The sequence below is a fragment of the Nothobranchius furzeri genome, chromosome 10 (genome assembly GCF_043380555.1).
Source record: "Nothobranchius furzeri strain GRZ-AD chromosome 10, NfurGRZ-RIMD1, whole genome shotgun sequence".
In the NCBI taxonomy this organism is placed as follows: domain Eukaryota; kingdom Metazoa; phylum Chordata; class Actinopteri; order Cyprinodontiformes; family Nothobranchiidae; genus Nothobranchius; species Nothobranchius furzeri.
In genome coordinates this window covers 43,153,670-43,180,357 of record NC_091750.1, presented here as the reverse complement: position 1 = coordinate 43,180,357, position 26,688 = coordinate 43,153,670, and the positions used below count along the sequence as shown (strand labels likewise).

The window sequence follows — 26,688 nt, the reverse complement described above, 5'->3', positions numbered from 1 at the left end:
TAAACCAGTAGAGTACTACGTAGCAGCTCTTGTGCCAAAGTTATAAAGCAACGAGAGTCTCGGCCACGCCCTGTGGCGAGTTGGGAGTTGGATTTGCAAGCGAGTGTAGGACGGTTAGCGGTAGTTCAGCATTAGCATATATCATTAGCATATTCTAGTCTTTAGCATAGCTTTTAGTGTTATACATACTTATTTAGTGTTAGCTTGGCTGTTAGATATTGTAGTTTAGTTAGTGTTTAGCTGTTAGTTTTATTAGGAAAGTAATTCAGGTTTAGTGTTCCATATCGTTAGCATATATCATTAGCATATTCTAGTCTTTAGCATAGCTTTTAGTGTTATACATACTTATTTAGTGTTAGCTTGGCTGTTAGATATTGTAGTTTAGTTAGTGTTTAGCTGTTAGTTTTATTAGGAAAGTAATTCAGGTTTAGTGTTCCATATCGTGTTAGTATGGTTAAAAGGTGTAGTGTAGTTGGTTGTGGTAGCTCTGTGGGGTTGCACTCCTTTCCACTGGACTTAGAAATTAGGCGCCAGTGGTTGCGCGCAATCGGTGTACTGGAAAACAGTCAGCTCCCGCCTGGTGCTGTAGTCTGCAACCAGCATTTTACCCGCGATTCCTTCGCCAACATGACGGAGTTTGAACTGGGTTATTCTGCACGTCTCCGTTTGAAGAGGGAGGCCGTGCCCACCGTGGCTCTTCCACGAATTAGATGCAGCCCACCGACTCTGCTCCCCCACCATGGCGGGCTCCAGTCTGAGGTGAGTAAGCTAAATAAAAGTTAACATCTTCTAAAGACAATTTCCTACCTAAATGCAAAGTTTGAGAGACGTGGTTCACTCCATTTAGCTAATATCAGCCTGCACTGCCTTCGGGCTAATTTGTCAAGTTCACAAAATGTGGAACGGGATGTAAGGTTAGAATCAGCGGCGAATCGGAACATTTCTCAAAGCCCTGGCCGACAAAAAAGGTCCACTTGACTATTTCTGTCAGGCTCGGAGAAAATTCGGGTTGTTTTTGTGTCAGTCGGTAATTCAGCAACAGTGGCTCTAACGCAGCACTAGTTGACAGACATCATTACAGCGTGAAATCCAGCTTTACACCAAAGCCTAACCCGGTTCTGTGAGGAATTCTGTTCAGGAGGTCGCATTTCAGGTTCTTCACATCATATGTGACTGACTTTGACGTTATAATAACGATCACACACTAGGAATGTTATAAAGCGCCTATATATATATATATATATATATATATATATATATATATATATATATATATATATATATATATATATATATATATATTGGACAGTTTCTTTTGTATATTATATGACTTTATAAACTCCAACAACAATGTGCTTCTATTTTTTGTTTCAGGCTAAATCTACCCAAGACGTTGGCTGTCAGACTGATTTAGTAATCTGCAAAAATGCACTTGTCCAGGCTCATGTAAAGCCTTATCGACGTAGCAAAGGTGAATTATTTTTAATAATCTTCTATGTAAACATTTTATTATTACCTTCTAGTTTTAATTTGTTTTACAGATTATTGTTACACGTGATTTTATGCTATTTTAAACATTTATAAATGTGCTGCTTCTTTGTATTTTACATAGCCACACAGTTTAGAGCTCCCAGCCGCAGTGTGTCTTGTGACACAGGGACCGTGACGGAAATTCATCTTCCACAAAGTCCCAGAGCTGCGTCCACACCCCTGAAAAGACCACGATATGAGGTGTCTGTTGTTGATCCCAGCTTCCACCTCAATGACAGTGCAAGCTCAGTGAACTGTTCAAGGTAAAAAAAAAATTATAACATTTTAGAATTTTTTAGTTATGACCATATATATAAATGTATGTGTTCTATACAGCTCTTTCACTGAGGTCCATCCACAAAAGGACAAGAAGTACATTGTTTATGAGAAACAGTTGCTGGGGCTGTTCAGAAGGTGTCCCGTTTGTACCGGTCGTTGTGTTGTGAACACGACAACAGTCGGCACACTGCTCCGTGTGACACAACGGTGTTCATGCTGTGAGCACTACAATGAGTGGTCCAGTCAGCCCATGGTGAACAGCATCCCAGCAGGAAACCTCCAGCTCTGTGCTGCTGTCCTTTTCACAGGATCATCATTTAGCCAGATTTCTAAGGTATAGGCCAAAACTGTTTAGGTTAGTTTTGATAAGGTCTGTGCGTCTCTCATTTCATGACGTAACTTTTCATATTTTAGTTCCTGGGTGCCTTCAATGTGCAGGGACTGTCCAAGCAGTCATTCTGTCGGCATCAGGCAAAGCTCTTAATTCCAACAGTGAGCTGGCAGTGGCAGCTAGAGCAAGCTGATATCATCCAGGAGGCAACTGAATCTGGACCTGTGACTCTTGGTGGTTACATGCGAGCTGATTCACCTGGTGAATACTTTTAAATTTATTTATTTTATTCCTTTGCTATCAAATGTAAATTAAGTAATAACTTGCATTTCTTGAAGGACACTCAGCCAAATATGGCAGCTACACCATGATGGATCTCAAAAGAAACAAAGTTATTGATATCCAACTTGTACAGGTACAACATTACCTGATGATTCCAAAACATTTCATGGTTAATTATTCACAGATCAATGGAGAATTATGTTTATTTTCAGAGCAATGAAGTTGGGAATAGTGTGCGAATGGAGAAGGAGGGATTTGTGAGAAGTCTGAGCACACTTTTGGAGAGGGGGGTCGATGTGCAGCAAGTCGTGACTGACCGCCACACAGGAGTGCAGAAGTATTTGAGGGAGGAAAAAAAGGAAATCAGTCACTACTTTGACCCCTGGCACATGGGAAAAGGTAATCTTTGGGGATGTATATAGTGAATATTACAGGATTTTTTTTTCTATTTTAAATGTGGGTCTATTTGGCTCTCCAGGAATTGGTAAGAAAATCGAAGAGCTGGGGAAGAGAAAGACGACCCAGGATGTGAGACTGTGGAAGCAAAGTGTGGTGAACCACCTCTACTGGTCAGCATCCAGTTCCTCCTCAGGACAGGAGGCAGTTGCAAAGTGGACTTCAGTTGCCAACCACATCCAAAATGTGCACAGCACAAATATTTTTTGAGCATGTGAGTAACAGACATCACATGTGGCTGCTAAGGTCACACACCACCATTTGGCCAACAGCAATTAATTACTAAGAATAAAATGCTGTGCAGAAATTTAACCACAAGAGTGCGCCACACAACTCATGGTTTTAGGCAGAACAGCCATAATTGACATAATATGTACTAAAATGCCGTAAGTAATGACCACACCTGTCTACAGCACTATTAGTCACTCTTTCATACATTTGTCATCTAAAAATGTCAGCTATGGGTAACTTTTTCTCAATGGAAATAATAGCAACATTCTAAAGTTGATCAAATTGTAATTTTTGTAATTAACATTTTCTACGTAGGCACAGCATCATGTGAGAAGCTCACTGCCATTCTGTTAGCTCCACGGTTTGTGAAGGACGTAGAGAAGATAAGCCCTCAGTACCACACATCCACCTTGGAGGCTTTCCACAGTCTCATCATCAGATTTACTCCAAAAAGTCAAGTCTTCTCCTTCAAAGGAATGCTGTCTAGGTAATGAATACAACAAATGTTCAAATTAATGCCTCTAATTGTTCAAATTTTAGCATGAAATGTAGAATTTTGCCTCAAATCTACATGGTTTGTTTATTTGATTATTTCAGATTACAAATTGCTGCAATGCACTATAATGAAAATGCAGCACGCTCACATGCAGCAACAGCAACTGGTGAGCTGAGATATGCTGTAGTGTACCCAAAGTACAAACATGGAGACTACACAGTGAGAGCCCTGAAGACCAATCCAACCTCATGTATGTCATATATTGTATGATAAAACCAAAATGATGGTCATGGAGAGCTATTGTAATACTGAAAACCCTTTTCCAGTATATGTGCACAAGCTTATGGACCTGCTGTTCGACTCTGTGGTGGTGGATCCTCTCCCATATCAGGAGTACTCGGACAAAATTACGGTTCCAGAACCGCTCTGTGCCCAGTTCCAAAGACCAGATAAACGGGATGCTGTGAGCAGGCACAGGTCCAGGTTTTAAAGTGCACGTCAGGTGAGCTACACAGGAGATTGTAATTATTAGTTAGTACTCTACTCTGTGTGGTTTCTCCTTTTCTCCTCCTCAGCCAGGCTGCACACCACTGTACGACAGAGGAGTTACCTGTCGTCATTATGGATCTTTATGCTCATCCACTCGTGACTCATGCTGTCCACCTCCCAGATGTCTATTGATCTCTACAACCTTTCTGCTCTGTGGCTCCCATACAACTTGAAAATCTTGGCCGTATGTAACATAGCAAAACTCACCAGTCTTGCTTTTGTAAGTCATACTAGTCATACTAATATTACTTTTTCCTTAGAGCCTCCTGATCTTGTAACAGAAAAACCTGTGCTCCCGGGATCCATCTCCACGTTTGTCATCACAGTGAAAGCTACCTCCAGTCTAAGGAACCTATGAAACATCACTGTTGGCCCAACCTCTCCTCACATGGCTCCAGAATCTCTGCTTGTGGTTTAGAGTTTTGTCAAAAATCTTGAAAGTTATGATCAGATTGTTATCTAACATTGTCTTAGTAGTAGCTATAATAAATGTTATCTTTAAAGCGCAATTGTGTCTTTTTAAATACAATTATATTGATATTTTGATGTGTATAAATACATATATCACATTTATTATCATTCATTTTTACCTAATTGAACCTGCTCTAGAATAGACTTCATTAATCACACAGGGTGTAAACTCACTTGTTACAGCAGCATTAATTAACCCCGAATTAGAACCTTACTGTTGTAAGAGCTCATTTGAAAGTATGTGGCTATATGTGTGTATATATAAATAATGTCAAAGTGTAAAGAAGTGCATTTACCGTTTTGTGATTTATGCAGCTTTTTATGGACAGGAATCAATACAGGAAATATATATTATAACATTTATTTAATCAAAAAAATATATATTAGTTCAGAGGAGGGAGGAATCCTTTGTATGCACCGTCTTCTGGGAACTCCTGCCTTATTCTGGAGACAGCGCATGACGGGATCACAACACGAACGTGCTGTCCCAGGTAACCCCAACACCACCTGACCACATTCCGGTACGCCAGATGTCTGTAACAGCTGAGAAAGAGGTGGTATGAGTTATAAAGTATTCATAAAAAAAGTAATTTGACAGTTGTCTTACCTGTTGAGCGTAGTCTCCTGCATCTCCCCATAGAGTTGCAGAAAGGTGCCATAAACTGCCTGCAACACGTAGGGATTCAGAGCAACAGCCTCAAAACCAGGATGCTCTGTTATGCAGGAGGTTACACCCACCTGCTGACACCTGAGCATTACCTATGACAAAGAACAACTGATATCAGGGCTATAAGAGTTCAATATTAGTATGATGTTAGTGATTGTGTAACAAATGTGTACATTACAGAATGCTTTTCTCATGGTGGGGTACTTTTATTTTTATACCTTGGGCGTTTCTCTGCAGCACACATTTTCTCTGGCAGACAATGATGTGCAGTGGCCGCAGGTGCACCTGTCGAGGCAGTCATACAATATTACTTTTAGCTAAGCTAAATATAGCTAGCTGTGGCTAAAAGCTACTTACCACTCAGAGACTGGACCCATTCGATGCCTTGATACTCCTGCTGGCTCGACTCCAGGGGCCTCTGACAACTCACGAGCTAGTGGCTCAAAAAGATACGGTTCAGGACCGCTTGCTTCCCCCAATAAGCCCTCCTCCCTATCCTCTGGGGAAGAAGGTGGGGAAAAGTCCTCCACCTCGAATGACTGCTCTGAGCTAGTGTCGCTCTCCGTCGCCATCTGTATTTAAATTTCAGTATGTCAATCACGGCCGTAGCTCCGCCTTCTCGGTCTTACAGGAAACGCCTCTTTGGGCCGCATTTTTCAAATATGAAATGTGGGTGGAGTAAGACTCTGAGGAGGCTGTTACCACTACTTTCAGTTACGCTCATAGCTGCTAGCAAAAACTCTGGAGTTAAAAGTTTTCTGGCTTTACTAAAATACCTGTCTGAAATTATTTGATTGATGGTAGTTTTACTTTCTATTCGACTCCAAATGTAATCATTTGGCACAATTTCTAATTCATCGTTTGTAATAATGTAATCGGCGATATTAGCATTAGCATTCCTATGGGTTTTTCCATGTATATTAGCATTGTGCTAACCACTCGCTGCCACATTGCAGCCTTTGCGATGAGAAAATCTCCTTTTGTCACATCGCAATTTAATTGCACATGCAGTTAATCGTTCAGCCCCAATATACATGCAGCTCTATGCTAAAAGTGTATTTTCAAAGAGGTAATGATGGATTTCTTTGTAAAAGTTGTCCATCTTTCCAACAGAAAGATTTGCCTGGACCAACGTAACGTGATAACATAACGTGATTACGTATTTCCGTAAGGTTCATGATCAGCCAATCAACTACTTAGACGTCATCGGCAGTCGACGGACCCCGAGCCGATCTTGTACCCGAGCAGATCCTGTACCGACACCGGACTGAGCTCGATAACATTGACCCAGCACAGCCACTGGGTCGTTGGAGCTGCCCCGTGACTGCCTGATGGAAAACCAGCGGGTTTCATCAGACTCGTAGTTTCTTGTTTTTGCTGGGGACTTCCTGTATTTTACCGCTCCCTCCTGCAGTCTTCCTCTATAAAAATTTAAAATGATTCTGTAAATTCCGTGTATCAATAGAAAAAATCTCTGCCTCTGCCAGCTGCAGTAAATGTAGTCTCCAAATAATAAATAAGAGGTGCATTTATCTGTGGATCTCCTTTGATCTGCATAGGTGATATTCTCAGCACCAGAACAGTGAAGCAAAGAAAGATTCCTGAGTTTGTTAGTAATTTTATTAATTAGGTGCAGCTAACCTGTTCTATTTTCTCTCAAATGAGATCAAATCAGTGCTTCTATGGGTTGTCTCCAATCTGCACTGGAAATTTTTACTTTATTTAGAGACTTGTCAGGGGTGGACATTAACTTCAAAACCAACCGGCCAGCTGGGCCGGTAACTCAAAATTTACCGGCCCCGCAGGTCAGCTGCCAAACGAGTCAAAATAGCAACTGAACCGTTTTAAATGTAATAAACCTTTATTTTGTACACATTCACAAACATAATAACGTATTCAAGTTTGAATTTGTTTGTTCCCTCAACAAAACTCGATTTTGTCGTTGCATACTTCCGGCATACAACGCAGTACATCACCTCCTCCGATTTGCTGAACTCGAGCCATTCTCTGCGCCTCCCGTCTTCTTTAAACCGTCAAGAATCATTGCACCTACGCACACGCTTCTCTACTTCATACCGTTTCGAACGGTCTCGCTTCTCCTCACCAGTTTTAAAGCGTTTTGCCAGAGGTTTCATCAAGAAATCCCATCCCTGTGGTGGCGCCATCTTCCTGCATGCTTGTGTGTTTCTAGTGTGGTTCCACTCCGTCTTTTATAGTAAACTTAGAGTTCACATGACACGTACAAGTGCAGTACATTCAGTATGTGAATAGAGTCCCACAGGTTCATGTGCGCGAAACGAAAATGGCGGCTTCCTACAGGGCGCGACCATGATGTAGGTGAAAGCCTGTGTGTAAATGACAAACAAGGCTTGGGCGCCACCCGGCCAGTAAGTCATCAATTGTTTACCGCCCGACGAGAAAATGTAGCGCCATTGGCGCTCGGGTACTTTAAAGGTCCACCCCTGCACACTTTTTGGCTCACTAATCGCCCACTTTTGAACACGTTCAGGTATTTATCGGTGTCTAAATTGCCATTTTTAAACTTACAACGCAGAAAACAGCGGCGAAAATCCCTTCAGAATGCTGTATTTTACTCCATCTTCATGGTATCGTAAAAAACATTTTTTCTGGGCATTATGTTTAACGCATGTCAATGAAACAATCAATACTACAGATGAGGTAATTTTGGTGAATTGCAGCATAAAGTAGCATCTTCAGGAAAGCAGGAAATAGCATCTAGGATGAACTAGTGCTGTCGGTATTTTTTTTTCATGGATTGGGCTATCGCAGTTGACAAAAAGTGGCTGAGAAAACATTTGGGAACGGCTTGCACAATCAAAAGTAAAATGGCGTCTTTTATGCCATCAGAAAAGTCACAGAACGCCGTAAAAAGCGGTGTTTTCTGTTGTCAAAAGTAACGTCTTTTGCACGGTTCTGAGGACACGTTAGAAGTGCCTCAATGCGGCATTCAATGACCAGAATAAAAAACATTTTTACAACTCCATGAAGACAGCATTAAATACAGCGTTCAGAAGGGATTTTCGCCGCTGTTTTCTGCATTTTAAGTTTAAGAACGGCAATTTAGACACTGTTAAATACTTGAACATGTTCAAAAGTGGGTGATTAGTGATCCGAACAGCTTGCCATAATCCTGAGACAGACAGACAGATAAATTAATAGACAAGACAGTTAAGAACTGACACACAGATAAATAGACAGATGATAGAGGTGAAAGTTCATGCATTAAAAAAATCAGAGCTGCAGTAAAATCTATTTTTCAGTTCACAGAATTATCCTCTTTTCTGCCTCATGAGCGGATGTTTATGCCCAGTTTAAATTTTTTTCAACAACATTCTCACTTTCACATGAAGCCCACCATGTTGTTAGGTCCATTTTAAGAGGGCTTCAGATCTTCTAAAATATTCCTAACCCCCTTATTATTTTAGGTGGATTGAGCCTAAACTTGTGCACAGTGATAAAACTGCACACTTGCTCCACACTTGTGCAGCTCACTGTCTACGAGTTTAAAGAGCAAATTGCAGGTTAGAGACTCCCATGTTTAGACACATAATAGAAACTAATTTAAACATTTTTTACACGAACATATATTATTTAGGTTTTTAGAGTCATTTTTGTGAAAACGTTTTTTTTTTTTTTTTTTTGCTATTTTTTTGCCAAACCAAGTGGCTTCAGCTGAGGGAGTCCTGTTAGCTTAATCCAGAGAAACCTATGGACACTAATGCAGCTCTGACACAGAGGAAACTTTAAATGTTTATAATTCTACTTCTGATGGATCAAAACCATAAAGTTATGAGTTTGCTGCACGCCTCAGAGAGCAGAGACCAACCAGAGGGAGAAACCATCAGCCGAAGCATAAATAATCATTAGAAATTGTTTTTCAGTTTTCCACACCTTTAAAAGCATTCATCTAGTTAATGAAAGACAAAATAAACCATTCTCCATGATTAACTTACCTCTTGGACCAGGGCCAAGCAGGAAAAGGAGAATTTCCGATGACCGGGCAGGAGGATGCAGTTCTAATAAGCGCTGCTTCTACACCCGAACTTGACAGAGCAGGAATCAGACGAGAATTAGAAGCAGGGGTTCAGCGATCGCTATAACCACTGACGCTACTATTGACGGGAGGGTGGAGGGTAATAGGGTGGAGGAGTATGGCAATACCCATGCTGGTACGTTCGACATGAACACAAGGGAAGCAAAGGAGAATTTTCAGCCGAGAGGATGGTGAAGCGGGAGTGTAGCGCCGATGCTAGCAGTAGCAAACCAGACTGGAAAATGTTACCTTTCTAGCTCCAGAACTAGCAACGGCGGGGAAACTCCAGCCGAGTGGGAGGGGGGAGCGGGAGTGTAGCGCCGATGCTACCACTAGCAAACCAGACTGAAATATGTTACCTTTCTAGCTCCAGAACTAGCAACGGCGGGGAAACTCCAGCCGAGTGGGAGGGAGGAGCGTAGGTTCCGGTTTTAATTACAGCTGTCTGTACGGTATCAACAGCGTCTACCTGATTTGGACCAGATCACAGTCCGAATCAGGTTGCTGAGGAATTTAGCCAAATGGACCGGTGTTCAGATACATTTTGATAAACAGACAAAATGTAAAGCATTATTTTTCCTAATGTTTTGGGGTCTTTGCCAGAAATACAGTTTTATAACAACTACATCAGCACATTTTAAATAAAGATTCTTACCTCTGAATTGTAGGTCTTTCCATCCTTCCTCCTCCCTGGAAGCTGGAACTCAAAGAAAGGCCGGATGATGAACTTCTGCCTGCTTGTGTCAGGAGGCGCGAAATTGTATCGATTTTCGCGGGGTTGTATCAACCCTGTAATGCAGGTTTTCTACCACTAGGGGCATTTTTGTTGTAAACTACACCCTGCATCTCACTTATCCAAAGTGTGTGGCAACCCTTCTGTCTGTCATTCAGACTGAAGTTTTAAAGGACAATATCCATGAGCAAGACACCACAGGCTCATACAAAAAAGCCATGGCAGAGTGGAAAAGTTTTTGTGAGAAGTAGCACTGTCCAAGCTAGACTGTCATGTTTGTTCCGAAAAGTTCTTACCCAACATTTAGAGGTTGTAATGTAGACATTTACAACCACATTCTTATTATTATTTTTGTTAGATTCTTCCTGACACTGAATACGTTACCAAAAAAATATCTGTGTCTAAAATGTTCATCTTAAAACAAAGTTTTAGTATATGAAATGTTGAGGTTCTTCATGTGTTAGAGGAATACAAAACAATACACTTAAAATTGATGTAAGTGTCATACAAATACTCATATTTAGTTCCAGAAGTTAAAATATATAAATATTTATTTGTATTGTAAATCTGTGTTTTCTTTTGGAACAAGTGGTATCTTCCTCACCAAGTTACCGTGAGATTTGATGTGAGATGTGAGATGAGACTTGTATGTGCATGAAGAAGCACGAGAACCGCTTTGTCTGAGCCAACTGCAGCACCTGCGCTGCCAATTACTCGAGAAACAGGGAAACCGCTTTGTCTGAGCCATCTGCAGCACCTGCGCTGCCAATTACTCGAGAAACAGGAAGACTAATTGTACTGAATTCGGAGTAACAGTGAAAACTCGTCCAGCTTGAGCCGGTGAGAAGCCAACGGCAACGGCAGTAAATGCCGGTACCGTGGCGCGCCACAAGAGGGCGCCATTACATAAGCTCACCGCTGCTGACCACAGCAATAATGTTACTTAATTGTTGTATGGTGGAAATTAACAAAGGACAGTGCTAAATGTGAAAGAAGGGTGGTAATTAAGTCAAGTTTAAAGAACCACATTAAGCTTCTATAGCACATTTGTCAATGGTTTGTAATTTCTACAATATCACAAAAGGAAAACATTGTTGTTAAAGTGCCTTGTGCAATTTGTTTAAGGTCAAACGGAAATACGCTTACATGGTTGTTTAAGTAGGAGTACATCTGTGTTGAGTGAAGGTCATTGTTACTTAAAGGTTATTTATTGTTAAAGAGTATTTTGAAATTCAGATACAGAGAATTGACTGACATTTGACTCGACTCACAAGATGGCCGACAAAGATCATGAAGATGAAGCTGGAGCATTTACTGAAGGAGAAGATGGTACTCAGCAAGCTGCAGAAAGGCAGACTGTTCGCAGGAGTGAAAGAGTAAGAACACTCACTGAAAAGGGTAAAGAGCTTCAAGAGGAGAAGCTTAAAGGTCTCAAACACAAATGCGCAGTTGTTTTTTAAAAGTGGAGATATGAAGCGAGATTGAGCATAGTGTTATTAAGGAAAGAAGCGCCAGAGAGTGAATTACAGGAGCTGATTAACAACATAAGGGCTACCTGCAAAGATGTTCAAACCATTTACGAACAAATAAGGCACATAACTCCAGATGCAGATGTACGACGCTAAGTAGATGCACGCACATCACTTTCTGGATTCATTTTGGAAAGAGCTGAAAAGCAGCTACGGGAGGAATTCACAGAAGGTGATGAAGAGCCATGGCCAGACTTTGGGTCATGCTTAGGATCTGAAAGGACTAAATCAGGGTCAAAATCCCATCGGTCTAAACATGGTTCAGACCACTCAGGCTCACAACCTATCAAAAGAATGGAAGCTGAAGCAGAGGCAGCTGCATCTTAGGAGATATTAGTAGTAATGGAAGAACAGGAGACGGAAGCAGCCAAGCTACAGAAGTTGGAACATGAGCACTTTGAAAGGCTGCAAGAAATAGAAGAGCAGCGTAGAAAGATTAAACGCTTGGATGAAGTTAAAAGGTTAAATGCTGCAAAGGCTAGAGTAAAGGTTTATGATGAAGCTGAGAGTGTTTCTGGAAGTCAGAGCTCATCACAGAGCATTAAAGCAGAGAGTGTAACCCAAGCTATACGCATCCCATTAAACGTTCCCTCTCAAGTTCAAACTGCAGCTCATCTCCAAGATGCTACAAGCCCTGCATTTGTTCCAAACGTTCCTACAGTCATAAACCAATCTCAACGAAATCCTGGTGTACCATTTCAGGTGACCATTAGCCAACCACTCAAAGCATCAAGTCTACCATTTATCCCTCAAGCCATACAAGTTCCTGCTGCTGCAAATCAGCCACAATCGAATCTGGATCTAGTTGGCGTTCTAGCTCAAGCAATAAGCGCTAACCGTCTGCCAACTCCAGAACCTACACTGTTTACTGGTGATCCTCTAAAAATTCAAAGACTGGCAGTTGTCATTTGAAACCTTGATTGACAGGAAAAACATTCCAAAGAATGAAAGACTCTACTATCTCAGGAAGTACCTTGGTGGACCCACAAAGAGAGCAGTTGAAGGATTTCTCCTAGTGGGCACAGATGCAGCATACGATGCAGCTTGGGAAGTGTTGGAAAAGCGCTTTGGAGACCTGTTCATCATGGGAAAATGTTTTAGAGACAAGCTTCACAGTTGGCCTAAAATAAGCTCAAAGGATGGAAATGAGCTTAGAGATTTTGCAGATTTCCTTAGAAGTTGTGAAGCTGCAATGTCACAGATACAGTCCTTACATGTTCTCAATGACTGTATGGAAATTCAGAAACTCTTGCTGAAACTTCCAGACTGGTTGACGACAAGATGGAATCGTGCAGCCATGGAAATGAGAAAAATTAGTAGTGGACAGTATCCACAATTTTACTCATTTGTGGATTTTGTATCCACTGAAGCTGACTTGGCATGTGATCCCATAGTTTCAATGCAAGCCCTGAAGGATTTGGAAACAAGTAAACCAAAACAGTTACGTAACCAAGTCATTCAAGCAAAAACAACAGTAAATTCGAACCACTCAACCCCCTCAGGTCACGTGAATGCTGTAATTTGCTTTTTCTGTAAGAAAAGGGGTCACACACTTGATAAATGTTTCAAGTTCAGAGAAAAACCTGTCCAAGAGCGCGTCAAGTTTGCACAAGCTGAAAGGCTGTGTTTTGGATGTTTGAAAGGTGGACATCTTTCGAAAAGGTGTGATAAAAGAAGCACATGTGAAAAATGTCAACGGAGGCATCCAACGTGTCTTCACGACGACAAGTTTGTCCAACGTAAAAGAATAATGCCTAAAACTGATGATAACCCTCAAGACGAAGAAAACGCCAAAGAAGGAGATGAACCAGCCACGGCAATCTCTAACAGAGCAACTCAAGCCACCTCAAATAAGTTAACATCCTCTATACTACCTGTCTGGGTTTCATCCAGAAACGACCCTGACAGGGAAGATTTGGTGTATGCACTGCTCGATTCTCAGAGTGATACATCCTTTATTTTAGATGAAATAGCTCAAGATCTTGACACAGATAAAAGTAAAACCAATCTGCAACTATCCACCATGTCTGCAAAATCAACAGTTATACCATGTGAGAAGCTGGTAAACCTTCAAGTGAGGGGATATACACATGAAAAGAGAATCACCTTACCACCAGTTTATACAAGGGAGTTTATTCCTGTGAACAGATCACATATCCCAACATCTGAAACCGCCTTAAAGTGGGCTCATCTAGAAAGCCTAGTAGATAAACTACCTCCTTTGCTTGAATGTAAAGTTGGTCTACTTACTGGATACAATTGTCAACAAGCCCTCCTACCACGAAAGGTTATTGCGGGCAAGGACAACCAACCATATGCAAAGTTAACTGATCTCGGCTGGAGCATAGTTGGCTGCTCGTCTCAGATTGAAAATGACAGTGATGTCATCGGCACAAGTTACAGGATCATTGTTTGTGAAGTAACTCCTGCGCCACAACCCACAGTGAACCTCTAGCAACAAGTGTGTTTTGTATGCAAAACTCAAGGAAGTTAGTCCAGCTAATGTAATAAGGGCTTTGGAATCTGATTTCTCCGAGCATGCAACGGACGACAATCCAGTCTCTCAGGAAGACATTTTGTTCATGTCAAAGGTGACCAAAGGTATAAAACAAAAGAAAGATGGGCATTACGAACTCCCATTGCCCTTTAAAGCCGACAATCTGAGCCTCCCAAACAACAAAGAATGTGCAGAGCACAGATTGTCTTTATTGGAACGTCGACTTAAAAGAGACGAGAAGTATTATAGAGATTATGTCCAGTTCATGGAGGACATCATAACCCGTGGAGATGCTGAAAGGGTTGCAGACCAAGAGCTGGATAAAGGGCTAGCGTGGTATATTCCCCACCACAGGGTTTACCACCCCCACAAACCTGGGAAAATACGTGTAGTTTTTGACTGCTCAGCTCGCTTCCAGGGAACATCTCTTAATGATCACCTTCTGACTGGACCAGATCTTACTAATGCACTGATCGGAGTCTTATGCCGATTCAGAAAGGACCCCATTGCCATTATGTGCGATGTGGAGAGAATGTTTCACCAATTTCACTCCATCAAGGAACACCAAGATTATCTAAGATTTCTTTGGATGGACAAAGGCAATTTGAACTCTCCGCCTTCAGTTTACAGGATGAGAGTGCATCTTTTCGGTGCAGCTTCATCTCCTGGATGCTGTAATTTTGGACTCAAACATATTGCAACACAAGGCAGAAACAAGTTCAGCAAAGAGAGTATTGAGTTCATTCAAAGAAGGTTTTATGTTGATGACGGACTAGGGCTGGGCGATATGACGATTTTAGACCGTTTTACGATCTACACATCTGACGGTCTGTCATTTTTGAGAGACCTTTTTATCACGATTCACAGCTCTGCTGTTGAATTTCTGCCTCTAAATGAAAATGGAACTTACCTCAGGCGAATGACACGCCTTTGTTTGACCCTTAACCAATCAGAGTGAGTCATAGTAATATATTAGTGCCCCGCTTGTTTTCACCTGTGTGTGAACAAACATGGCTTCGGCCGCGGCTGAGCGACAACGAGGTTTTCGTTCCAAAGAGGAACGCAGGGTTTCCTTAGCGCGCGGCGCTAACAACTTAGCGACGTGACATGTCTCGGAGAAAGCGTAAAAACACATTGGATGCTTCTTCTGAAGCAGGAAAATAACACTTCTTCTTAAGCAGGAAAATAACACTTCTTCTTAAGCAGAGCACGACGTCACCTCGGCTCGTTCACCCTCCAGACTGAGGTCGGTCACTGGGTTGTTGAAGCTGCCCCGTGACTGCCTGATGGAAAACCAGCGGGTTTCATCAGACTTGTAGTTTCTTGTTTTTGCTGGGGACCCCCTGTATTTTACCGCTCCCTCCTGCAGTCTTCCCCTATTACAATTTAAAATGATTCTGTAAATTCTGTGTATCAATAGAAACAATGGCTGTGTCTCAATTCAGGGTCTGCATCCTTCGAAGGACCCAGCCCACCCGGCCGACGTGGGCTGCGTCCTCCGTCGGCCGGGTAGACCGGATGTTAACGGCTGTGAATTTGGACAGGCCTAGCCTTCATGAACTCCCTCGGCGAACGTTCCGTCGCCTAGCAACCGTGGAACCGCTGGGCAGAAGGGAGAAGGAACTTTAAACGATGGAGCTTGACGTTTTATTTAGCTTTTTAACCCCCAGAAACCCAAATTTAGAAAACAACTGCAAAATCTTTTTTTAACCTTTCACATGTTGTTCTAGGAGGCCAGATAAATGGGCCTATTTACACATTTTAACAGCCAATAGTGTTGCAGAACTGAACAATAGGACCTATTAGCAATGTAAATGTGGTTTTAAAAAGAAAAAAATGGGGAAGGTTTATTTTTCTAGACTTAAATCTGATGTTGTAATATTACAACCTTGGGTCTCTGGGGGTTAATCATTTCCTTGACTGTTGGAGAGCTAATTCAGAGAAAATACTTTAGACAAGCTGAGCCTGTGCAAAGATGTGATAATAGTTTTTAATACTTTCTAAGGGGTCTTAAATTGACCAAAACCGATTTATCACCTTTTAAGACTTTTCAAGACCCAGCGGATACCCTCTAGTAAACAATTCTCATTTGCAAACAAAAATAAAATCCAAGAGTTTAATGCAGAACTGATTTTATTTAGATATTTCTTTTATATGTACATGTTTAATCTTCCTTAACCGTTTCTTTCTAGCAAAGTAAAAAGCTGTCAAAGTTCTTCCTTCTCTCCTGTGCCCTCTGCTGCTCTGCCTCCCTCTGCAGCCTCATGTCCTCCCAGATCAGCTCCAGGAGCTGGTCATCGCTGGCACCTTCCCCTGGATGCCCATTTTGTCCAGAATAGTCTTAACAAACATGTACGAAAAAAAACAGATAGAGAAAAGAGGACAACGGGTTATTCCTTTCATGTTTTCGCAGAAAAAAATAAACTCAAACGAGTTTTTTAAAATATGAGATGTTATTGTACCTCCATGCCACAGCCGCCGAAAACTTTGCTCCGGTGATCATGTGGTCCATCTCCGCCCTAAGCTTAATAAATTCCCTGGTTTTCTCTTTTGTTCCTAAAATACAAACTTCTATTAAAATCAGGGGGAAACGTAGCGGGAGAAGTACGACACCGAACGCGGCCGAACATACGAGCCGAGACCGCAATACAAGCACTTTTACTGTAACATTTCTAACTAAAATAACGTTCGTGTATCACAAAAAGTCCTTAACCTAACAGTTTTCAAGTTTATACTGACATTTATATGCGCAATCCTCTCCGACAGCTCCCGCTTCACTGTCCGCCATTGTTTTTAAGTTTTTCTGCCGGCCGGCCCGCAAGGCATCTTGGGAAATGCTACCTATTGAAGGATACACCGGACCCATCCTTCATTCAGGTGAAAAGAAGGCCGCATTCGTCGACCGCATTTGAAGGAGTCTTCGAATTGGGACAGGCCTAGTCGCGGCGCTGTGACGTAACCGGCCGACGAATCCGGCCGACATAGGATGCAGACCCTGAATTGAGACACAGCCAATCTCTGCCAGCTGCAGTAAATGTAGTTTCCAAATAATAAGAGGTGCATTCATCTGTGTATCTCCTTTGATCCGCATTAGTGATATTTTCAGCACCAGAACAGTGAGGCAAATAAAGATTCCTGAGTTTGTTAGTAATTTTATTTATTAGGTGAATCTAACCTGTTCTATTTTTCTCTGAAATGAGATCAAATCAGTGCTTCTATGGGTTGTCTCTACTCTGCACTAGAAAATTGTACTTTATTTAGAGACTTGTTGCAGAAAATATTCAGAATGCGCAGTTATTTGCTACCACAAGCGATCTCTGGTCCAGCAGCACATCAGAGCCATATTTGAGCTTAACTATCCACTACATGAGCAACTGGGACCTACATAGTATTTTGAACAAGTTAGTGTTTGCACAATACGTTTGCAATTGACATTTTTGCACTTTAAATATGTTTACGATTTTGATTTATGTTAAGTTACTTGAAAAAAGAGAAAAACTGATTTTTGTAATTGTTTCTCTCAGGGCTTTTATCATCTCTGGTGTGAGTTTAAAATATAAGTGTGTTAGCACTGTGCTGATTATCCCTAATATGAATAAATGTTTATTTATTCAATGTTTCTCTTCTTTAATATGCAATTGAAGTTATGCTATTCATGGATAAAAAATCGTGATAAAATCGAAATCATGGTAAAATATTGGAAAAATCGTGAGATTCTATTTTTGCCATATCGCCCAGCCCTTGCTAGTGTAAGGTCTATAGCTGACGCCATACAGTTGGTTGATGAGTCAAAGGAGCTTTGCAAAACAGGCAACCTACAACTACACATGTTTGTATCAAACAATAAAGATGTGCTTGCTGCGATTCCCAGAGAAGAACAAGCTCAAGCCAATGATCAGAACATGGCTGTTGGAGAACTCCAAATTGAACGTGCACTTGGGAGTACAGTGGTGTGTGGAGACAGACGAATTCCAGTTCCGAGTCCAAGTTAAAGTTAACCCATTGACCAGGAGAGGGGTGCTCTCGACTGTCGCACCAGTCTAAGACCCCCTTGGGTTTGTCGCCCCGTTCATATTGACTGGAAAGCAGATACTCCAAACTTTGTGTAAAGACAAGGTTAAATGGGACGATGATCTCCCAGAACACATTTTACCGCTATGGGAAGCATGGCTGAGAGACCTACCCAAGCTAGCAGCTCTGAAGATCCCAAGGATGTACTCACAACTCACCAACATTGTGCAGTATGAGCTACATAACTTCTCAGACACCAGTCTTGAAGGTTATGGTGCATGTTCATACGTTAGAGCAATAAGCAAAGATGGACAGATCAGTTGCTCATTTGTTATGGGTAAGGCAAGAGTCACACCCATTAAACAAATGACCATGCCCAGGCTTGAACTGGCATCGGCTGTGACTTCAGTTCGCAACGCGGATGTAATCAAGCGAGAACTGGAAATTGAAAATCTACAGGAATATTACTGGACAGATTCGCAAGTCGTATTGGCATATATAAGCAATGACGCGAAAAGATTTCATACATTCGTTGCTAATCGAATCCAGCGAATAAGACAAAGTACAAGTTCTGAAAAATGGCGTCATGTAAGCTCAGAAGAAAATTCTGCTGATCAAGCCTCACGAGGTTTGAGTGCTGTTCATCTGAAACAATCAAGCTGGTGAAAGGGCCCCGATTTCCTTTGGAGACAAGATCTTCCAGTCAAAGAGGAAATGGTGGGAGAAGTTGAGGAAACAGATCCAGAACTCCGTAGAGGTCATACACATTCAGTGTGTTCAAAGGAAGCAAACCCACTGCTAGAGCGTCTAAAGAAGTTCTCCAGTTGGATGAAAGCTGTAAGAGCTATAGCCAGACTAAAACGATTCATCAAAGAGTACAGAGGTATTCAACAAAAGACAAACAAAGAGACGGATCTCGAAGAGAGAAAAGACACTGAGCTATTCATGATCAAGCTAGTGCAAAACGATGTTTTTTCTGAGGAAATAAAGAAAATCAAATCCCAACTTGGAAATTCTTTGCACAAGCAAAATAAACTAAAGCAGTTGAACGCTTTTCTTGATAAATCAGAAGTTCTCAGGGTGGGGGGTAGATTATCCCAATCGTCCTTCCATCCTGATGTAAAACACCCTGCAATTCTTCCAAAGGAGTCTCATTTGTCAGCTCTACTCGTCAAACACTACCATGAATGTGCACATCATCAAGGAAGAGGCATGACTATCAATGAACTGCGTGCAAATGGGATCTGGATCTTAGGATCTGGAAGTTTAGTCTCTTCACACATTTACCATTGTGTTAAGTGTAGAAGATACCGAAAGGGAACAAATGTTCAGCAGATGGCAGATTTGCCAGAAGTAAAAACACAAACAGCTCCTCCTTTTACGTACTGCGGTGTTTTTTCGTCCGTTCATAGTAAAGGAAGGAAGGAAGTCAAAAGATATGGATTATTGTTCACATGCTTATGTTCACGAGCTGTGCACATCGAAACACTCGAGGACCTATCAACTGATGCTTTTATGAATGCTCTTCGGGTTCTAATATCCATAAGAGGTCCTGTCCGACAAACAAGATGTGACCAAGGCACAAATTTTGTTGGCGCCAAAAATGAGTTTCTGGAACTCATGAAACATATGGACCAAGAACCCCAAAGAGCCACTGGATGCAAATTTGTGATGAATGTCCCATCAGCCAGCCACATGGGAGGCATCTGGGAGCGTCAAATTCGCACAGTACGGAGCATACTAACAGCAATGTTAGACAAGTCCTCCAGCAGGCTTGATACAACTAGTCTAAGAAAACTCTTTTATGAAACAATGGCCATCATTAACAGCCGACCCTTAAGTGTGGAACATCTCAATTATCCCTCAGGTCCGGAGCCGTTAACTCCCAATCACATATTAACAATGAAGTCTTCAGTTATTCTCCCCCCTCCAGGAACATTTTGCAGAGAGGATTTGTACTTGAAGAAAAGATGGAGAAGAGTACAATATCTGGGAAATGAATTTTGGCAGAGATGGAGGAAAGAATATCTATTAAATCTTCAACAGCAGCAGAAGTGGCAGAAAGTTACACGAAACCTACAAATGAATGAAATTGGGATACTACAGGATGACAATGCTCCAAGATGTAAATGGAAGCTTGCCCTAGTAGTAGAAGCTCTGAAGAGCCCAGATGACAAGGTTCGAAAGGTGAAACTAAAGACTAGTGAAACTACTTTTGACAAAGGAAAACCACTGAGAAGGATAATCTATCTAGAAAGACCTATTCACAAAGTCGTGACCTTACTTGAGACTGAGGAGTATACTAAAACAGACTCTAACAATGACACTACTTAGAAAATCACCTTAAGAAAGTAAGGAGTGATTTGGTGGGAGTGTCAGTGTCATAAAAATACTCATATTTAGTTCCAGAAGTTAAAATATATAAATATTTGTTTGTATTGTAAATCTGTGTTTTATTTTGGAACAAGTGGTATCTTCCTCACAGAGTTACCGCGAGATTTGATGTGAGATGTGAGATGAGACTTGTATGTGCATGAAGAAGCACAAGAACCGCTTTGTCTGAGCCATCCGCAGCACCTGCGCTGCCAATTACTCGAGAAACAAGGAAACCGCTTTATCTGAGCCATCTGCAGCACCTGTGCTGCCAATTACTTGAGAAACAGGAAGACTAATTGTACTGAATTCGGAGTAACATTAAGATTTGTTAAGAAAGGGTTTTTTTTGGTGTGTGAGCATGCGCTGACGGCCGATCACCGGATACACGGCAGCGTTTGAAGCTGATGGCAGCTCGTTAACAAACATTCACAAACAATTAAGACACATTTTCGCCTAATTTATTTACTGACAACGCAAAAAATAATCTGGTAAGTATAACTCACTCAATCTGGAGGTAAGTGAAGAAAATTCAGAAAGTTTACTAAATTATATTGATGAAGTTTTTGAGTTATTCGTCATGGGTCCGAAGAAATCAGCAGCTGAGGCTGAAACACCTGCTGGGACCAAGAGGAGCCGTCCTCAGGACTCGCCTGAGGCCTCATCTCCCCGTAAGGACATATTAGAATTATTAGAATCTATTGATAAACGGCTTCTGGGATTTGAGGGGCGACTTCATCTGCTCGAGGTTCTTCACCAGGAGTTTCAGAACCTCCGAACATCTCTGGAGTTCAGCCAGGAACAGGTTGAGCGGCTCGCTGCTGAGAACGCGTCTCTGCGGAAGTCCGTCTCTTCCCTGGAAGAGGGAATGACGCGGATCACCCAGGACAACAAGACTCTGAAGGAGACGGTTTTGGACCTTCAGGCCCGCAGCATGAGGGATAATCTGGTGTTCGCAGGTCTGCCGGAGCAGACGGGAGGGGCGGAGAACTGCGAACAGACAATCAAGAACTTTCTCCAGACAGAAATGAAGATTCCAGAAGAAACGATAAAAAGCATCACATTTCACCAGGTACATCGCCTTGGAGTTAAAAGAGGGGACAGCAGAAGACCTCGTACCATCGTGGCTAAATTTGAACATTTTAAGCAGAAGGATCTTGTAAAAAGTCACGGAAGAGAGCTCAAAGGAAAAGATTTCAGCGTGAATGATCAGTTCCCAAAGGAGATTCTGGATCGACGCCGGGTTCTCTTTCCGCTGCGTAAAAAGTTTATCCAGGATGGGAAGAGAGCTGTAATTGCGGTGGATAAGCTTTATGTGGACAATAAACTTTACAAGGAGCGAGGAGTGACTGACTGGCTGTATTAGCCCAACATCAGGTCAGACATTTATCATTCTTATCAGGATTCACTGGGTTTGATCACGTCAGGATTAAACAGCTGCTAAATCCGTTTTCTAGATGATAAGATCACCTGTTCTTCACCACTTCACACCCCATCACCCCTTCTTTTTAGTTCTTTCTTCTTTTCTAACCTGTACCTGTACTTTCCCTTCCTCTTTACTTGGTTCTGTTCCTTTACACCTGTATGGCACAACCACACAACTTTCCAACACTGCGTCAGACTCGACACACACACACACACGCACACACACGCACGCGCGCACACACACAGCACACACAGCCACAGCCACACACACACACACACACACACACACAAACACACACACACACACACACACACACACACACACACAGATATATTAAATTCATAGCACAATATCATAATTTATGCGTCAAATAATACAACCACAAACACTGTTGGATCTTTATTATTATTATTATTATTATTATTATTATTTACTTTTTTTGTTATTTATTAACATATTATTTATACATTTATATACTTATTCCATCCTATTCACATGAAGGCATCATATTTTAGCTACTCACACACACATCTATGGGTGCACTAAGGTTTGTCTCATGGAACGTACATGGGACTGGCTCTAGAGAGAAGAGATTAAAAATTTTTGATCAATTAAAGAGTGTGCAAGCAGACGTAATATTGTTACAAGAGACTCATAGATCTGCCACATCCGCAGATGAACTTAAGACACCTGAGTTTCCCAGCATGTTCTCTGCCTGCTATAACTCTAGGCAAAGAGGTGTAGCTATTTTAATACACAAAAACATCAATTTCACAGTATTGGACACAGTTTCTGATCCAGAGGGTAAATTTATCATGTTAAAATTATATGTACAGAACCAACGCTTATGTATCGTCAGCATATACTGTCCAAATATTGATGACCCTCCATTCTTTCATAATTTTTTCTCTGTACTCTCCGAACACTCGGACTGTCCACTTATACTTGGAGGTGATTTTAATTTTTGGATGAATTCCTTAACAGACTGGCTCAGTACAGCTGGGACTCAGCGCAATTGGCAATCCACTAATATAGTTAAACAGTACATGAGTGATTATGGGCTTTGTGATGCATGGCGATCTCTTCATCCTAACCGTAGAGAGTATACTTTTTTTTCGCACGTCCATCACTCTCACTCACGTTTGGATTATTTTCTAGTCAGCAGCTCATTGTTGGCTGACATTTCAGACACTGAGATAGACCCCATAGTTGTCAGCGACCATGCTCCGGTTTCTTTAACTCTGGTAAATAAGAAGACAATCCCACCAAGCAAAAACTGGAGGTTTAATACATCACTGCTTAAAGACGAAGGTTTTATAGATTTTTTTAAAAAGGAGTGGGCTTTATATTTAGAACATAATGACCTGCCTGGAACATCAGCACCTATTCTTTGGGAGGCAGGAAAGGCAGTGATGAGAGGTAAAATAATCTCTTTCTCATCACATAGGAAAAAAACAGAAAACAAACGTATTCAGGAGTTAGAGGAAATCATCAAGTCTTTAGAGGCATCCACAGAAGAAGAGTCAATGAGCAAATTATGTAAAGCTAAATTATAACTTCATGGAATTATTGACAAAAAGACACAATTTTTAGCCAAAGACTACGAATAGAAAACTTCGAACATAGTAATAAATCAGGTAAATTCTTAGCTAGCCAATTAAAAATAAATAAAGAGAAAACTACCATATCTGCTATTAAAGACTCAACCGGGAATATAGTTAATGACCCTGAAAGAATAAACAACACCTTCAGAGACTTTTACCAAACTTTGTACTCACCACAGATAAACCCATCAGATAATGAGATCAATGAGTTCCTTGACAGGATAACACTTCCTAAATTATCAGACAGCCAAGTTACAGTCCTGGACTCGCCACTAACATCAGCGGAGCTCCAGGAAGCCCTTAAATCCATGACCAATAGGAAAGCTCCAGGTCCAGACGGGTTCCCAGTAGAATTCTACAAAGAATTCTGGATCATTCTGGCTCCAACATTTTTCAGAATGGTGAGGGAAATCGAAGAGAGCGGCAGATTACAGCCAAACATGAATTCAGCCAATATTAGTCTCGTTAAAACCAGGCAAAGACCCAGCATTTCCAACCAGCTATCGCCCAATTTCTCTTATTAATGTTGATCTCAAAATAATTTGTAAAGCCCTGGCCAAAAGATTAGAGAAGGTAACCCCCTTCATAATACACCCTGACCAAACTGGTTTCATTAAAGGTAGACAGTCATCCACAAACTCACGTGGATTACTTAATTTGATAGATTTCTCTTACAGTAGAAACATAGAAACTAGTATATTATCTCTAGATGCAGAAAAAGCTTTTGATAGAGTTAACTGGAAGTTCTTATTTGCAACTTTACATAAATTTGGCTTTGGGAACTTCTTCATAAACTGGCTAGAAACATTATACAGTTCATTAACAGCACGTGTCAGGACGAACGACCAAATATCAGCTAGCTTCTGTCTTCAGAGGGGGACCAGGCAGGGATGCCCACTCTCCCCCTCACTTTTTGCTATCTTTATCGAACCACTAGCAGCAGCAATTAGGCAAACAACAGATATTAAAGGGATAAAGTGTAAGAAAATAGAACATAAGATCAGTCTTTATGCAGATGATGTTTTACTCTTTCTCCAGAATTCTCAATCCTCTCTCTCCCAAGCAATAGAACTGATAAACTCTTTTTCAAGAGTTTCAGATTACTCTATAAACTGGTTAAAATCCACAGTTCTACCAATTAATTTCTCATTTGTCAATTTGCTTAATACACAATTGGAGTCAGGGAATATCACAGACCTGGGAATTAATATCTCTCCCAAGGTAGCAGATCTAACCAAACTAAACTACATCCCACTTTTAAGGAAAGTGGAAGATGATCTTGCAAGATGGAAATCCTTACCAATATCACTCATGGGGAGAGTGGCTACAATTAAAATGATGGTCTTACCCAGAATAAATTACTTATTCTCGATGATCCCAAACAAACCACCAGCTGACTGGTTTAAATCTCTGGACTGACTCCTCAATTACTAAGTTCCTTTGGCAGGATAAACCTCCACGAATTAGCTTAAAAACGCTTCAGAAGACCAAAGACAGAGGAGGACTGGATTTACCCAACTTTTATTATTATTTCTTAGCCAACAGGCTTCAATATATACCACGATGGTTGCAAGATAACCCATTAGACGAGTCCTGGTTAGATATAGAACAGACACTTTGCAATACTATAGAGCTTTCAGACTTACCATTTATTAGCTCAAGCATAAGAAAACATGAAAGCTTCAAAAGTATTAGTATCAGCACCTCTCTGACAGCATGGTGGGAGTATCTTAAAATGACAGAGTCTTCACTAGTACCATGCAGACGCACACCTATCTGGAACAATCCTGACATTTTGCAAAACAACAAAATGATGAACCTTCCGGACTGGAAAAATAAAGGAATCCTATACCTGGAACACAAATATGAAGGATTGGACTTCATACCATTTAATCAAATAGTCTCCCAATTTAGAATGGATAAGAATAGCTTTTTAGAATATCACCAAATTAAATCTGTAGTCAAACAAAAATTTAAGCTCAATAAAATAGAATTACAAACACCACCAAGGGTATTAGACTTTTATAATCTCAGACCCCCCAAACTACTGTCTAAAGTATATAAGACACTGTCCAAAATAGACAATAAAATTGCAATCCCTATTGAAAAATGGGAGGTGGATCTATCAGTTAGCTTTGACCAGGACTTCTGGTCCCAAACTTGTTTAAAAACTTTTAAAATGATCAGACACCCCAATTTACAATTAATTCAGTACAAAATTCTACACAGAGTACACTATACAGGTCATCGGATGTTCAAGATGGGGTTTGTGTCGTCTGACACCTGTACACACTGCACAAACAACATTCCTGACAATTACATTCATGCACTGTGGTCCTGCCCACCTGTCCAGGAATTTTGGGGTAGAGTATGTGAGGATCTGACAAAATGTCTGAAATGTCATATCCCAACTTCCCCCTCTCTTTGTTTACTGGGGAAGCTGTACGATGTCCCGATTGAAACATCTTTGGTTCACGTGGTTCTGACTGCCATATGCATCTCTAAGAAAACTATCCTCTTGAATTGGAAAAATAGAGAAAGTCTCTGCATTAACCAGTATAGAAATCTTTTGTTAGATCATATTGCACTTGATATAGCCTCTGCTTCCACTTCAGATGAATCTCTCTGGGCTCCTTTGATCGGTTCCATCACATAGCGAGGGTGGGGGGCCGTTGATGTTGTCCTGCAGGATGGTGTGGGTGGGGGTGTGTGGGGTCTGAGTTTGGAGTATCCGGATGTTCCCTGGAGGTTGGTTCACGGGGGTGTCTGGGACTGGGGGGCCGTTGCCCCCCTCTGGAGGTGCTTGGGTTGCCTTGGGGGGTGGACTGCTGGCGGTTGTGAGTAGGGCCTCTTGGGGATCTTGGCGGCTGCCATGGGTCACTGCCTGGCGGCTGCAATGCCCCTGGGCGGGTCTGGGTGGGGGCTTGGGGGCTCGGGGTTTGGGGGTGGCCGGCCCCGTGTGGGGATCTGGGCGGGGCCTTGGGGGTCGGGTCCTGACATGTATGCTGCCGGGAAGAAGGCAGGGACACCCAGCAGTGCCTGGCCCGGGTTCGGGGGCCTCAGGTAGGCCTTGGCTCCTCTGCCGTTCCATCACAGGGGAGGGGGAGGTCCAGGAGGGGAAGGACCCAACCTTACCTGGATGTCCCATGTCTTATATATTCTAGAAGTT

The 26,688-nt window shown here is 41.6% G+C and overlaps 2 protein-coding genes across 2 annotated transcripts; one reads left to right on the top strand and one right to left on the bottom strand.

Moving 5' to 3' along the window:
* The first annotated feature begins 638 nt into the window (after positions 1 to 638).
* On the top strand, positions 639 to 3,088 carry LOC129152410 (uncharacterized). The gene is made up of 8 exons (XM_054730460.2): positions 639 to 759; positions 1,375 to 1,471; positions 1,613 to 1,793; positions 1,867 to 2,143; positions 2,224 to 2,401; positions 2,479 to 2,555; positions 2,635 to 2,821; positions 2,901 to 3,088. The coding sequence occupies exons 4-8, from the start codon at positions 2,060 to 2,062 to the stop codon at positions 3,086 to 3,088; spliced, it is 714 nt and encodes a 237-aa protein (XP_054586435.2). The 5' UTR covers positions 639 to 759; positions 1,375 to 1,471; positions 1,613 to 1,793; positions 1,867 to 2,059.
* Positions 3,089 to 3,582: 494 nt separating this feature from the next.
* LOC139072203 (P2X purinoceptor 7-like) lies at positions 3,583 to 6,662 on the bottom strand. Its single transcript, XM_070555660.1, has 4 exons — positions 5,650 to 6,662; positions 5,511 to 5,577; positions 5,233 to 5,384; positions 3,583 to 5,168 (listed from the first exon to the last, which is right to left on the bottom strand). The coding sequence occupies exons 1-4, from the start codon at positions 5,862 to 5,864 to the stop codon at positions 5,009 to 5,011; spliced, it is 594 nt and encodes a 197-aa protein (XP_070411761.1). The 5' UTR covers positions 5,865 to 6,662; the 3' UTR covers positions 3,583 to 5,008.
* Positions 6,663 to 26,688: the final 20,026 nt, after the last annotated feature.